Source organism: Mytilus galloprovincialis, chromosome 3 (assembly GCF_965363235.1).
Source record: "Mytilus galloprovincialis chromosome 3, xbMytGall1.hap1.1, whole genome shotgun sequence".
NCBI classification, from domain to species: domain Eukaryota; kingdom Metazoa; phylum Mollusca; class Bivalvia; order Mytilida; family Mytilidae; genus Mytilus; species Mytilus galloprovincialis.
In genome coordinates, this window is record NC_134840.1 from 11,511,434 (window position 1) to 11,527,152 (window position 15,719).

At 32.1% G+C, this 15,719-nt stretch overlaps 1 protein-coding gene across 1 annotated transcript; it reads right to left on the reverse strand.

Moving 5' to 3' along the window:
• Positions 1-180: 180 nt before the first annotated feature.
• On the reverse strand, positions 181-10,817 carry LOC143067183 (uncharacterized). Its single transcript, XM_076240274.1, has 9 exons — positions 10,708-10,817; positions 9,167-9,385; positions 7,816-7,973; positions 7,181-7,298; positions 6,198-6,273; positions 5,879-6,073; positions 3,725-3,864; positions 1,640-1,757; positions 181-549 (listed from the first exon to the last, which is right to left on the reverse strand). Exons 2-9 carry the CDS (start codon positions 9,374-9,376, stop codon positions 443-445), a joined length of 1,122 nt encoding a protein of 373 aa, XP_076096389.1. The 5' UTR covers positions 9,377-9,385; positions 10,708-10,817; the 3' UTR covers positions 181-442.
• Between the last annotated feature and the right edge of the window lie 4,902 nt (positions 10,818-15,719).

A 15,719-nucleotide genomic window follows, 5' to 3' on the forward strand; every position in this document is an offset into this window, starting at 1 on the left:
CGATAAAAACTGGCCGTCACGAAATAGCCTAAATGCGGTGCTTAAAAGTGGGGTTAAAACACCAAAAATTTAAATCAAAGCATTGACACAATACCCACGTATTTCCTAAATCATGCTAACAAATATTTAAAATAAAAGATATATGAACCACAGTAGAGTTTCCAAATGGCGAAAGACACATTAATTAATTGATTGTTTATTGCTTTACGTTCATTGGCAAACATTTAAACGTAACAATTTCGTTAAAATACACATAGAAATGTTGCATTTGGTTGGTACGTGCATTACAAATTGACTTTTCGACACATATCGTATTCCTGCTCTTTTGGAATTTAGTAAAAAAAAAAAAGCTTAAGGTGTAGTGCGTTGCATAAACTAACAAACAGAAATGATTGTTTATATTCTACGGAGAGTAAAATTTGTTAAAGTCTTTGTACATTATTTAGTCAACGGGAACAAATCGAAAATGTGAGTCATAACTTGACTTCGCTTCCATATTTGATCGTCGTGCTAGTCCTAAAGTGTTTCCATTAAATTTCCAATAACTGCCTGAAATTAAAATGATGTTAAACTTTAATGATCAATAAGAAAGTAGTTACAACACAAGCACATTAGATCAAAGTCGGCGAAGGTTCTAGAGGATAATAAACATAAAATACATATAAATACATTCTTGGTTTGGGTGTAAAGAAATCCCTTGAAAATTGAACGTTGTAGGCAGTTAACCTTGCAGTACACTGACCCATATCTTTAGCTTTATAAATCTGCTTTATTATGACTCTGATTGGTAGTTTTCTCCTTAGGAAGCATTTTCTTACTTTTATTATAAGTGCCAATCTAAAAACATGACGATCTTGAAGAAAACAAATCATAAGAAAACATAAACATGGCTTCTGGTGCGGTCATCGTATAAACATGTTTACAATATGTTTATTCAAGATGTGGAGGAATATACAATAGGAAAACAAATTAAGTCGTAGAAAGAGCTAAATTGATGAATAAAGCCCCGCAGATCATCTACAAAACTCAATATAAAAAGGCTAGTTCACACGACTACTGTCACATGCTACAGTCTTAGTTACAACGAGAAAGCGAAAATATAACAAATTATTTGAATTCAACTCTAGAGTTTTATGTTGTTTACAGTAAATAATATATATTCTTTAATAGTATCTACTTATTATGTACAGTTAGATTAATTAATTATTTGATTTCATATATAAGAAAAAAATAATGTTATAAACACCTGCCTACACCAGCAAAGATTCGTTTAGATTATTTTAGTTATATCTTTTAAAAGAGGCGAAAATAAAGGGGAAATTCAAAACATTTTGATAAAAAAGAAACTAACAAAACTATTCCACAAAGCAATGCACAACAAAACTAAAATCAGAGCAAATCTAATCCCTAGCTCAGGTGCACCGGGCCAATGTTACCGGATTTGGACCCGTCTGATGCAATGTTCACACTCAAGTCAATCAATATATTTGAAGTTTTTGATAAATTGATAAAGCTGAAAAATGTTGTATACACTAAGCAATGTATTATGCTTTAATATAAAACAAAAAACCACAGGATTAACTGTGTGTTTAGTATTTTCTTTTATGATAAAAGTGGTCTATGTTTGGCATAAATTTACCTCTGTGTTGAAGGGACTCAAAATATGAGTGACCACTGTCTGTTTTAGATACAATGAAGAATCTAGGATCTGCCCTGGTAATTTGTCTGATATTTGTGTTTAGTTTGGTGGGAATATTCTGAAATTTCAAATATATAAAACAAATCATTGCATAAGAAACAACAGCATTTTACTTTCTGAAGTCTAAAATACCAAGATAAAGTGTCGATGCTTACAATTGCTTTAAACAGGTAAATACCAATGTATCTTTATCGCTTTTGGATGAAGTTGATTCTAGTGAGTCTATCTAAAATAACATCATTAAGATGCTGATTCTTGAACTGAAAACATATTTTTAACGTTTTGCGTCAACACACATTTGATGTTTCGGATAAAAGCAAACGAAATATAGTTCATCAGAAAAAAGCAAATCCACTAGTTGATAAAAGCAAACGAAATATAGTTCATCAGAAAAAAGCAAATCCACTAAAACTAGTGGATTTGCTTTTTTCTGATGAACCATATTTCGTTTGCTTTTATCCGAAAAAGAAAACATAGAAGCAAGCTATTAAGTAGACGTCGTCATTTGATTATTCAATGCCGGATGGTATGTTAAATACCATTGTCCCAATGAATTTGAAGTTAAAATTCCTATACATACAATGAAGTGTATGTAATTACTTGACTTAAATTTGGAAATGATTATTGTGATGTATGTGATACTCTTTTGTTCTGCTTCTGTTGTTCGATTTCTTTGCATTTTTTGTATATATTACAATAAAATTTATCTTCTTTTTTTCACAATGCATTCGAATGTTTACTAACGATTAAGGGTGAGATCATTTTGTCAATTAAAAAATCCTCTTTGATTTAGCTACATTCAAACAGTCATTATGAACGTAGTCTGTACCATAGGGACTTCCGTTTAGAATTGTCCACGGAATTCGGTATTTTTGTTATGTTACTTTTTGCTTTCTTCATTCTTTCAATAACATGACAAATGATTTTCGTTTTGTTTTTAGTTTTTTTTCGTGTCTTTTATTTGACTGATTCGCTGAAGGTTACTAGTCGAATGTCTTTGTCTACGAAATATCTTGTCCACCGGACATCACAGGAATTTCGGAAAATGTGACCATTGTAATCATTTTCAAAAACAATTTAACCAACAGCAATGAAATATTATAGGTATCGCGTGTTCAAAACTATTTAGGACGGTTAATGGTTCATTTGATTACATATTAAAATCAGTATTGCTTAAATGACCAAGTCTCCTGGGTTTTACAATAGACCGTACGTTATCAGCAATTAATTTGATATGGGTGTCTTTCGCTAATTTGGATTGTAAAAAAAAACCATGAAAACCTGAGGTCAAGATTTTCAATCAAGTTGGCAAAATTTAATGCCGGAATGCAGATTACTAATGTGAAGTTTTATTTAAAAGAATAAATATATAACACTATATCTAATATTTATTAATATTTTCACAACTGTAGATTAATTTTGCTTCATTTGTGATGTTTGTGTAAATTTATATTTTAAGGGTAGACTACTCTGATATCGTGCATTTTCTGGAAGAACCTACAAGGAATTTTCCTATTTGTATTTTAGCCAGAAAAAATGTACGATGACCTTAAATTTTCTCTTGATATTCTCATATTTTCTGTAAAAAGCTATCTTCTCGTACTTTATTTTACATTTCTAAAATTTGATTTAGATTATAATCACATGTTTTTTCCTGTATAATCCATACAAAATGTGTCATTTTGTCACAACCTGTAGCTTGAGAAAATTGGCGGTGACTTATCAATTTTTTGAACATTTATCAATATACACTACGTTTTTGGCAGAGTATAAACAAGTTCTCTCATTTTTAATTAAGACCTTAATGAATACTTCTAAGTATTACAAATGTGTTATCATTATTTTAGCTTCTTTTGAAATTATTTCCATGGGCTATGAAATCATTCAAAGTGATATTCCATATTATTCAAAATCAATTCCATGGAAGCTCAACTAAACGTCAAATCTAGATTATCATATCAAAAAATAGCAATGCTAACAATATAATATAAACTTTCCTACAAATATGCCCCTTAAACTACGTACAATGAGGGAAAGAGTTGTCTTGCTTGAAGCCATTACAAATTCGTTGTCTTCGTAGGACTTGAAAACACCGATGAACATCGGAATTGGTGGTCTGCCACGCTGTATACAAAGGCCGTGAAACTTGTAACATTTAAAAATATCTGAAGATAATAAAATTGTGTTTTTATTATGTTATCATTAGTTCACATATTAGTTCAAATTACATTAAAAGAAAGGAAATAAAAAGTCATTCACAATCATATTTCTCATAACAAAAAAGAAACCCAAAAAAAAAAAAAGATTGGCTTAATGCCATCTTTGCTGTCGGAACAGTAACATTAGTTTTGTAATATCTGATTAAGTTTACGGATAATAAAAAAAAGACGTCACAAATAATTAAATATCAGTCCACCAACAGCAGTTTCAAAAATATAATATAAACGGACAACGAACGAAACGTATAATTCTCCGAGAATTTAGAATCAATGATAAGAAGTTGATAAATTGCGATATTTATACTATTAAACGAGAAGACCTCATTTTGTGTGTCGCTTCTCTTCCTTCCACGATGAATTAATCATCATGCCTCTGTGTTCTATATGTAACATGCATAGTCGCATTTGTCATCCATTCTTATGATTGTTCAGATTGAGATATATTTGGAGAAAAACGACAAAAAAGGAGTCCGGATATTGATTCCGACATCAGACTGACTTTTAGTCAAAGATAAGACTTCCAGTTTGAAACATCCACAAGTACAACCAATCGTATGATAGATAACAAAAATGAAAAATAGATAATCCAATCAGAGCGTTTTCTCTATTACATGGTGTTTAGATCTCAAGAACCACAACTATTATATCTCCTTAGACAGGACAATTATTTTTCGCGTTTTAATATCTAAACGTAAACTACGATTATACTACTTTAATATATAGAGACTCTCTGTATTCTGTAATTGAAATAAGTAAAATATGTGGAAACAAGAATGTGTCCGTAGTACACGGATGCCACATCGGCACTATATTTACTGAGTTTCGAGTTGATTGGACTTCAACTTCATCAAAAACTACCTCGACCAAAAACGTTCAACTGAAGCGGGACAGACGGATGGACGAACGAACGAACGAACGCACGGATGCACAGACTAGAAAACATAATGCCCATAAATTGGGCATACCGTAAATTTATTGTTGAAAGTAAAAGTAGTGATTTGGCAAAAATGAAAGTAGCCTAGGGTAGAGATTAGAGGGAGGCAGGACCTTTTTCGGGACGTCGGGATCGATCGTTTTAAAACTCGGTATTTGGGGATCATTGATCCTTACGGGATTTCGGGATATGAATTTCTTTAAATTCTGCATCTCGGGTTCATGTTTTTAAGCCCCGGATTTCGGGATCAGGACCCCTCCGACCACCCCTCAAATTAGCCTTAGTCGGTCTTAATCATTTATTCATATCCTACCATTAGCATGTTAATAAGGCTCTCAAAAGAAAATGGATTGTCTTAGAAGCATATTTTATTAGACTAATAATGGTCTTTATATAAGGAGTTACATTTATTTCATGTTTGAAGCGGTGCAAATTTTAAATTTAATTTGACTTTTACCAAAAGATACATCAGTGTAGCAAAGGAGAAGAATAATTGTGGTATGAGGCCAGAAACACGAAAATCATTGAATTTAACAGAAAGGAAACAAATATCCAACTTTGGAAAAAGGTGTCTTTTATGAAATTCTCCATACATAATATCTTTAACCGAAAATCATCCTACAACAGTTCACAAGCTGTATATGCCCGCGATTTCGCGGGTGTGTTCTAGTGTTATTTGAAAAAAAAAACGGTTTCCTCTTGTTTTTTTTTAGGTGCAAGAATAAGGATCTTACCCTTGCATCCTACAATGATATAAGTGTAATCAAAATATAAACACATCGAAGTTTAGGTTAGATACAGATAGTTCTCTACTAACTATAATGTCTTTAAATCTGTCTTCAGCATATTACAGTTATCTTTTCCTTGATTGTGGCAACGTCACTGTATTATTGCTTGACTGTCTTTACCTACATGATGGTTGTAAATATTGTAGCATTCCTCCTTTCATAGTAAATGAAGTTATTACTGCTTTTATTTCAGTCAAAGTTTAATTAACATAAATGTTTTTAAGGGTTAAATACTCACTTTTCTTTTTATCCGAATGTCTGAGAGGTCTCATGTGTATGTTATCTATTTTATGATCTGTCGTGACGTAGTAATTAGTTTTCCCGCCATTGTGTATGCGACAGTCAACACATTCAAGATACTTAACACATTTTATGTTAAGGTCGTATGATGCGGAATGACAAATATTTGCCTCAACTTTTACAATAGGTTCATCTGTTTTAAGAAAAAAAATACATGTGTATTAACAATTGTCAATTGAATTGCCAAATATGTGCTAGTAACTGAATTTTCATTTTTAAACTCACAGTGAAGTAACAACATTTAAGTTTATACTTACATTGAAATTCGACTTCAACTTTTACTTCAATTTCTATTATGTCTTTATTTCCATTTTCCTCTTGTCTTTCGACTATCTAAACAGCATATGTATATATATATATATTTTAAAAACCCAGAACAATAAAGACGTGTTCAAAAAGTAGGCATGTAATTTTTTTGTAAGAATAATGTTTTCTAACATATTGAACGTCCAAACAGTACTGACCGTATTCTACCAAGTAAAGTGCACTCGGCGAATCGTTATAGAAACGGAACATTCCCATAGACAACAGTACAATTTAGAATTTGAATAGACGTCTTTTCACTTGTATGCAAATCTATCCTTTATAAACAACACCAGTTTCTACAAATATTTATCACGCACGCTTCAAAACACGAAAGTCATAATCAAAAGTGAGTGTTTCTTGACGTCAGAAGTGTGTTCTAATACAGATCGAGGTTCATTCGGAGATCAAGCTAAGTTGAATACCAAAATTGTAAATGCGTCTATTACTTTTAATTCATTTCCCAGTAATTTTGTTATAACGATTAATTTGACAAATAACGAATTTTAAGGGCAGGGAAGACAATGCGCTATGAGGTTTTTTTTTTTATAAAGAAACACACTCAAATTAGTCTTTTGGTCTAGTTATCTACATAATGGAACTATTTAAAATATCTTAAATCTCGGTGATTGATTTTCTGGAACTGTTTAGCGGTTAGTGCACCGAATTAATACGTATCATGTATGCTGTACCTCTTTCTCCGATCCGTTATTTCAAACGTTTGGAAAAAAAGTCATGTATCACTGGTTTTGAAAATGTAATACAATTTAAAAAAAAAAAAGACAACTAGGATAAATTACCTGATGATAAAACAGATATCTGGGTGCTCTCCTGCTCTTCGGTTGGGCTTATGTCTCTTTGAAACATTTCCCGTTTCCATTCGCAATTTTATAGATTATTTTTACATCCAAAAATAGCAACCTATAGTCATACGTACCAAACTTAGTGGTTCTTCTGTTGAAGCCTGCATCATATTCCGGAACATTTCCAAGACAATATTGTGATGATACTGATCAACTGCTTGATTGTTAATACCAAGAATGTTGTCTGTATTGCTGTAAGTATATTAATCTAATTATAAAAAGCATGAATGTCAGCAAGAAGAAATCAGTATTTAATACAACCTAACACTGTTTTCATGACTGCTGTGCCCTTATTTTTGACATTTTTACCTATAATGTCTGTTTGTTTTGTTAAAACATCATTGTCAATGGAATTTTATGCGATTGTATTAAAAATGAGAGGTTTGGATAGCTATTAATACCAGCTTTAATCCATAATTTTCTACATAAGAAGAAGTCTGTGCCAAGTCAGGAATACGACAATTGTTATCAATTCGTTTGATGTGTTTGAAATTTTGTTTTTGCTATTTTATTATGGACGTTTCGTTATGAACCTCCTCAGAGTTCGGAATTTTTGTTATTTTATTTTTTCTTAATCAGCAGCTTTCACGACACAAAAATGCAAATATGAAAAGGAGTAATGTGTAGTTCAAATGTTGCCTCAACATGTAATAAACTGAAGATGCAATTTACCGTTAATACCAATGATTATACACTCTCATATACTAACCGCAATGCCATGTTGGAAGGGTATTTATTACGCGTATCTGTGATTTCTATAGAATGTCCATAATCGTTCGAACGAAGATTCATCCCACCTTTTACGACATCTTCTTTTACCATAAAATCAATAACAGATCTTCTGGTAGTTGTGTCTATAACTTCCATCTAAATAGATAATGATCATTTGTTAGAAAGACAGAACACACCATATAAATTAACATGTTGGCTCGCTTCTTGAAACTTGTTGGTACATATAGACTAACTTTGTGTGGATGGCCATTCAAAGTAAATGTTCAATCAATAAAGCAATAAAATAGATATCAGAAGATGTAGTATGAGTGCCAATGAGACAACCCTCTCATCCGAATTTGTAAAAATAAACCATTATAGGTCAAAGTATATTTACATTCAAGCGAACAAATGCGAGTAGAAACGAACGGGTATAAAACAACATATTATGTTCGAATTTATTAATTCAGTTAATGTCTCTTCAAAAAGCTATTTCAATAATACAAAAGTCTTGACGTGATAAAAACATGTTGAAATTGGATTATATTTTTTTCTTCTTAAAAATACAACTTAAAAAGTCCATTTATTTTCTTGTTTATATCATTTTATCAAACATGGCAAAACTACAGTAGTACTTAATCGTTGCAGGTGTTATCATGTCTTAAACGAAAACCTACATCAGGAACAACCCGATTGATTAGTATTTGGTATTTTGTATTATGAGAACTTCCCTATTACTTAAATTGTTTATTTTAGTTGAAGTTTATAAATTAAGTCATTTTCAAGGTATTTAAAACAAAACACCAAAGATTTTTAAATCAATGTCAAATACAATAAACTTATGTATGGACTTTCTTTAATTGGGATGTTGGCTTTGCGCGAAGCATATTTCATATGAAAACGGCATATAGATATTACGGAAATAAAATCTAAATTCTGGAGAGCCTCAGAAAATTAAAATTACGGAATCATACTACAGTTCTATGTAATGTGATAATCGAATGGATTTTATTATCTGCATGGTATTATGAGTGTTGTTTAAAAAAAAATATATATATAATAATTTGATTTTGTCGGGCATTTCAATGCTTATAAATAAATGTTATCGTTGCATTATCTATTGTCTCTAAATGTGTATTTGATAAAATTTGTCTTCTCGAGTTGGTATGTTTACACGTAAAGTTCGGTGTGAGGTTCTAGAAGTATTGTTTGTAAAAATAGGGTTTGCATAGTTATGCCTGCCTGAATTTCGTTTTAAATGCTCTAAATTTGTCAGCTTCGAACAATTAGTACTGATAAGTTGGTATATTTATACAATGAATCGTGTGAGGGAAAAAAAAAAAGCTTACGGAGGCACTCTCTCGTAAATTCTGCTGAACATGACAACGACATTCCTCTTCACAGTGGCACAGGGTCTCATACTTGTATACAATACTATCTCTTGAAGATAATTCTTGTCCTCTGTTAGGTCCATTTGATCGTCTTAAAACAGCTGTTTCTTCAAATCCATCGTCTTTTTCGCTGTTGTCAATCGTATCACATGAATCTGACACCGACATAGCGTTTTCCTGGTGATTATATATGTTTGTGTAATTAAATGATGTACAAAAACAAACAAATACATAGGTCAGAAAAATGTTCTAACTCTTCAACTTGTTACATAGGTCAGGTAAATGTTCTAACTCTTCAACTTGTTACATAGGTAAAGGTAAATGTTATAACTCTTCAACTTGTTATATAGGTAAAGGTAAATGTTCTAACTCTTGAACTTGTTACATAGGTCAGGTAAATGTTCTAACTCTTAAACTTGTTACATAGGTCAGGTAAATGTTCTAACTCTTCAACTTGTTACATAGGTCAGGTAAATGTTCTAACTCTTCAAATTGTTACATGGGTAAAGGTAAATGTTCTAACTCTTCTACTTGAAAAACTGTGACCATTTCAAATAGAAATGCGTTTTCATGATACCATTGTCATCGTCGCGCGGTATAAACAACACAGACATGGAGAAAATAAAAAAAAGTACTTAAAAATAAAGCAGGAAAAACAGGATAGAAAAGCGGAATACTACTGTTGCCTTAATTTATTGAACCCCTTTCTAGAAGAGTAAGCTAATTCTGTTCCACATGTGACACCTGCCGTTTTGCTCATGCAAGTACAAATCTAGTGAAAAGTTTAATTGGAAGGAAAATAGGATAGGATTTTGGTTATGACGATTGACACATATATGAACCATGCATGAACCAGACACTCCATAATGCTAAACCAACTCGTGATTATTGTTTGTTTAATTTTCGAAGGGATTATTTCAACTTAACTGCTTGGAACTCTAGGTTTAATGGATTCATTGTGAGCAGCAACTCTTTATAAAAACTGTATGATAGGAAATGCAAGCTCTGGGATATCATATATATATGTATCTTTCGTATGTAGGTACTGCTGGAATGTTGATAATATTGACACTTGGGATCAATTTGTAATTGTATAGTATTCCAATAAAAATAATATGAATTTTCATTTTACTACAAAAGTAGTTACAAAACAAAAGAGAAGAACAAAATTTTCAATAAAAAACATATTTATAGTTGTTGCGCCAAAAGTGACACCTACCGAGAATCAATGTGGAATAGCATATCTTATCTATTATATGTCAACTTTTGTTCAAATCAAGTACTCACAGATATTTTTACACCACAATTTTTCCAAATTTACAAGTCGAAAAGAAGATTCATTTTACAAGATACGGTCGATATACAGTTCGGAAATTGGTTGAGACAATCCGGACTGAAAATCAATAGTTTTTACCGCTGTTGCGAAAAAAATTGCGAGGAAATCGACCCTGCTATTTTTTTTTAACTTTTGATTATATACAACATAAGATAATTCTTACCTTTTGTGCACGTGTATCTAGAATGTTAATATATTTGTAAAGGTTGTAAATTTTAATGTTTATAGGGAAGCATTAAATTTTCGCGATAGTCCCATCTTACACAATGAAGGTAATTAATACTGAATTGGAAAACCATCTTCAATAAAGTACAAATTACTGTGTGGAGGTAAGGAATTTGTACTAAACGGAAATAAAACAGTATTATCAGATGAAACGTTTGACAAAGCGTTTTTAAATCCCACATATAGTGACCTTATTTTAGTGTAACAAATATTTTCATAAATGTTCGTTTGTAGAATTACAAAGGTAGAATCCATTTGAGAATCAATGACATTTGCAACGTAGTAGTAAATTTCGATGCAATAGATAGATTCATTTTAAGTATACACGACTTTATAATATACTTTACTTGATAATTGATTTATACCCTGTATGTTCGTGTGAAGCCCTAATGAATCTTTCTTTATCATTGTAAAAGGAAAATAACAGCTTTTAATTTGTGTATCCGAAGTGCTTTTCTTGGGTTATCCTCAAACTCTTGAACTCGTATACCCAAACAATTGAAGGACAATGATTGATATATAAATAGTCGAATACCTGAAAATTTTATCCAAAAAAAAAAAGAGAAATAAATAAGTAGAACTGAAATTATCCTACAGAACCTTCCTAGTCTTTTCATTGAATTCTATCCTTTTGCAACAATTATCTTATATGTTCGGTGTCATTTCTAAAGATTGTTTCATCTTCGCATAGCTCTCCTTATTTTGAGAGGCCGATTTTGAGTGACATATCATCTCAGAGTACACCTTTCCCGGTAAAGCGTTTGATTGTATAACAATATATTGTAGTTGTAGTTGTCTATACTTACATTTCACCTAAGTCTACACCTTTTGTGATTAAGATTTTGATTGTGTAATGATATTTTAGTATAACCGTAGGCTTCACTTAATTTGAACCCGTAGTTTACATTTCCAGGTAAAGCTTTTGATTGCTTAACGATATATTTTAGTGATATCGTAGGGCTTTACTGAACTTTCATCCAAGAGTCCGCTTTTCCAGATAAAACTTCATGTACTATTATAATCTCGCAAATCAGTTACAATACGCTTAAATAAAAAGAACACTTCAAAGATTCAAGGCGTCCGAAGCCTTTTGCCTTATTATCCTCACCACGAATTTGTAAATTCAATACCGATATAGGAAAGCTTGGTATCTGTTAATATTTAGTGAGGTTAATGAAAAAGGAAACACTAAAGCAAAAAATATGGAAAGTCAATTTTGCCTGATGGAGTTGGAACTTTAAAAACGGTATCAACGGAAGGTTGATATGTATGTCAAAAACTATGTCAGAGTCGAAGCACACACTGGCATAAAAGAGGGACGAAAGATACCAGATGGACAGTCAAACTCATAAATCCAAATTAAACTGACAACGCCATAGCTGAAAATGAAAAAAGACAAACAGACAAACAAAAGTACACATGACACAACATAGAAAACTAAAGAATAAAGAACACGAACCCCACCGAAAACATGGGGTGATCTCAGATACTCCGGAAGGGTAAGCAGATCCTGCTCCACATGTGGCACCGTCGAGTTGCTTATGAGATTACAAATCCGGTAAATAGTCTAAATCGGTAGGTCACATTCATGAAATGGAAGGGGACGTAAGTAACATATCCGATATAATTTGTGAAACCGTTATTCCATAGCGGTCAACCAACTCGTGATGGCGTTCGTAAAATTTACGAAGTGATGATTCCAACTTCACCATTTGGAACTCTTGGTTTAATAGCTTCCTTGTGAGCAGCAGCCCTTTATCAAGAAAATCATGATAGGAAATGGGAGAACGGGAATATCGTATCAATTGCTGTACTGATGATATCCGCTGTAAATAGAAGTTGACTGTAATTTTGGTCATGGAAAATTAAAATAACTCTTTCAATGTTAGTGCGTTTGAAGTTATTTTCAAAATTGGAATTGAATTGAACTAAATTTGTCATTTCGATATTTTAATTCACCACTTCAAATTTTATAAAACTGATATTACTATATCCGTAACCAATCTACTTTATTAAAAATATTTGAAACCCTAAGGTGGCTCTATCCAAGGTCATAATGGAACTTTTACAGAAATTTTGGTTTTCGGCACTCTTCAATTGAGAACTTTGTTTTGACATTTCAAGTGTGCCGAATCTATCGTCACTAAAATGCTCGGTTGATATACACTACAAACCATTAAAGTCTGAAATGGCCTATATCTGTACTCGACTGTACTGATTTTTACTCGACCAGTCTGAATTGGTCTGACTTTTACTTGACATTACTCGACCCCAGTCTGAACCATACTTGACTGTACTGAATCGCACTTGACCCTTATCTTTGCCGTTGAAAATAGTCTGAACTATTACTCGACCAGTCTGAAACAGTCTTAACCCATTCTCGACTTGTACTCGACCTATTTTTCCAGTCTGAACCATACTTAACCAAAGGTCTGAACAGTACTCGACCAGTCTGAACCATACTAGACCAAAAAACTCTACTTTTTTAACTGTTAAAATAAATTTCTATTTAATGACATATATAACAACAGCAAAGAAAATTTATAAAAAAATTTAACCTTATATTAGAAATATATCTATGATTATATTTAGGATGAAAAAAAAACTTATATCAAAAAGAGATAATATTAAATAAATAAATAAAATTGTTTTTCTGATTAGTGGTGAAATATAAAGAATAACCTCTGCTTGTGGCAAACTCATAAATAAGATCACACCTAGTCAGAGGTATTAAATTCTAAATAACATTGATTCAAAATTGCAACATCCTGTTTAAGTTAAATAACAAGGCCTTTCAAATATACATGTATGTACTAGATAAGTAATACACGAATTTAAGAAAATAGGGCTTTCTTTTTACCTGTAAAACACACATGTATTGAGGTAATTAGAACATATTAAAGTGCTTTCTGTATACCATGTTAATTTGACAAAAAAAATACTTAAATTAATTGAAATAAATTTTTACTGTTACTTTGGAATACATTTCTTTTTTTAAAAAGGTTATCAAGGATTGCTATGGAAATTCTATTATCATGATTACATTAAATAATCTTGGTTTAATAAAACAAAACAATTAAGCTCTCATTTTTTTAAAATTTATTAAGTTGTTTTATATACTATTTTATATATATATTAATAAAAAAAAACATTCACTGCATTATTAATTCAACTCAACTAAATCTTTACTAGGTTTAAGTTAATGGTGAAAATAGTCCAGTTACCATAAAATACTTCCGAAGTATTCATAAAATTTTGAATAAATATTGAAAATATTAGTCATTTGTTAGTCACAATTCATTTTTTTAGATTATGTGATCAGCTTGTTTTATTTATATTTTAAAAGTTGATATATATTTTTACGTAAGTGTTGATTAATATTGTGTTGACGTTATATTATGATTGATTATTGTGAAATTTTAATTTCAATACTGTATTGAATACATTTTTAATTTCAATTTGTTGTTCAAATTTCATTTTTATCTAAAAAAAATTCCTAAATTGATAAAATTCAGTTGATAGATACAAAGAATAGGTCTAGGTTGGTTAAGACTTGGTCGAGTATGGTTCAGACTAGGTCGAGTATGGTTCAGACTAGGTCGAGTATGGTTAAGACTTGGTCGAGTATGGTTCAGACTAGGTCAAGTATGGTTCAGACTAGGTCCAGTACGGTTCAGACTAGGTCGAGTACGGTTCAGACTAGGTCGAGTACGGTTCAGACTAGGTCGAGTACGGTTCAGACTAGTATAAAATGGTTAAGTACTGGTCAAGTACACATTCAGACTGTTAAGTATGGTTCAGACTACAGTCGAGTATTATCAAGTAAATCTCAGACGAATTCAGACTGGTCGAGTAAAAATCAGTACAGTCGAGTACAGATATAGGCCATTTCAGACTTTTAATGGTTTGTAGTGATACCAAGTTAAACGCTTTGATGAAATTATAGACAGACATGATGTTTATAAGGTAGGAAGAACACAGATTGTGTTGTGGCAAGACATAGTTTTAAAATAAGATACAAACAATTTAGCAATAATATTGTCAATACCTTGTACCTATGTCTAGCCTCCAATACATTGTACCTATGTCTAGCCTCCAATACATTGAACCTATGTCTACCCTCCAAAACATTGAATCTATGTCTAGCCTCCAATACATTGAACCTATGTCAAGCCTCCAATACATTGAACCTATGTCTTGCCTCTAATGCCTTGTACCTATGTCTAGCCTCCAATACATTGAACCTATGTCTAGCCTCCAATACATTGAACCTATGTCTATCCTCCAAAACATTGAATCTATGTATAGCCTCCAATACATTGAACCTATGTCTAGCCTCCAATGCCTTGGACCTATGTCTAGCCTCCAATACATTGAACCTATGTCTAGCCTCCAATACATTGAACCTATGTCTACCCTCCAAAACATTGAATCTATGTCTAGCCTCCAATACATTGAACCTATGTCAAGCCTCCAATACATTGAACCTATGTCTTGCCTCTAATGCCTTGTACCTATGTCTAGCCTCCAATACATTGAACCTATGTCTAGCCTCCAATACATTGAACCTATGTCTATCCTCCAAAACATTGAATCTATGTCTAGCCTCCAATACATTGAACCTATGTCTAGCCTCCAATACATTGAACCTATGTCTACCCTCCAAAACATTGAATCTATGTCTAGCCTCCAATACATTGAACCTATGTCAAGCCTCCAATACATTGAACCTATGTCTTGCCTCTAATGCCTTGTACCTATGTCTAGCCTCCAATACATTGAACCTATGTCTACCCTCCAATACATTGAACCTATTTCTAGCTTCCAAACATTGTACCTATGTCTAGCCTCCAATGCCTTGTACCTATGTCTAGCCTCCAATACATTGAACCTATGTCTAGCCTCCAATACATTGAACCTATGTCTAGCCTCCAATGCCTTGTACCTATG

What these genes read in the sequence shown, in the direction of transcription:
- LOC143067183 (XM_076240274.1), bottom strand. Translation starts at nt 9,376, where the DNA reads ATGTCGGTGTCAGATTCATGTGATACGATTGACAACAGCGAAAAAGAC. An exon ending in CCTTCCAACATGGCATTGCG is followed by an intron (nt 7,299 to 7,815) that starts GTTAGTATATGA and finishes ATATACTTACAG; the next exon opens with CAATACAGACAACATTCTTG. An exon ending in AGACAACTCTTTCCCTCATT is followed by an intron (nt 1,758 to 3,724) that starts GTACGTAGTTTA and finishes TTGAAATTTCAG; the next exon opens with AATATTCCCACCAAACTAAA.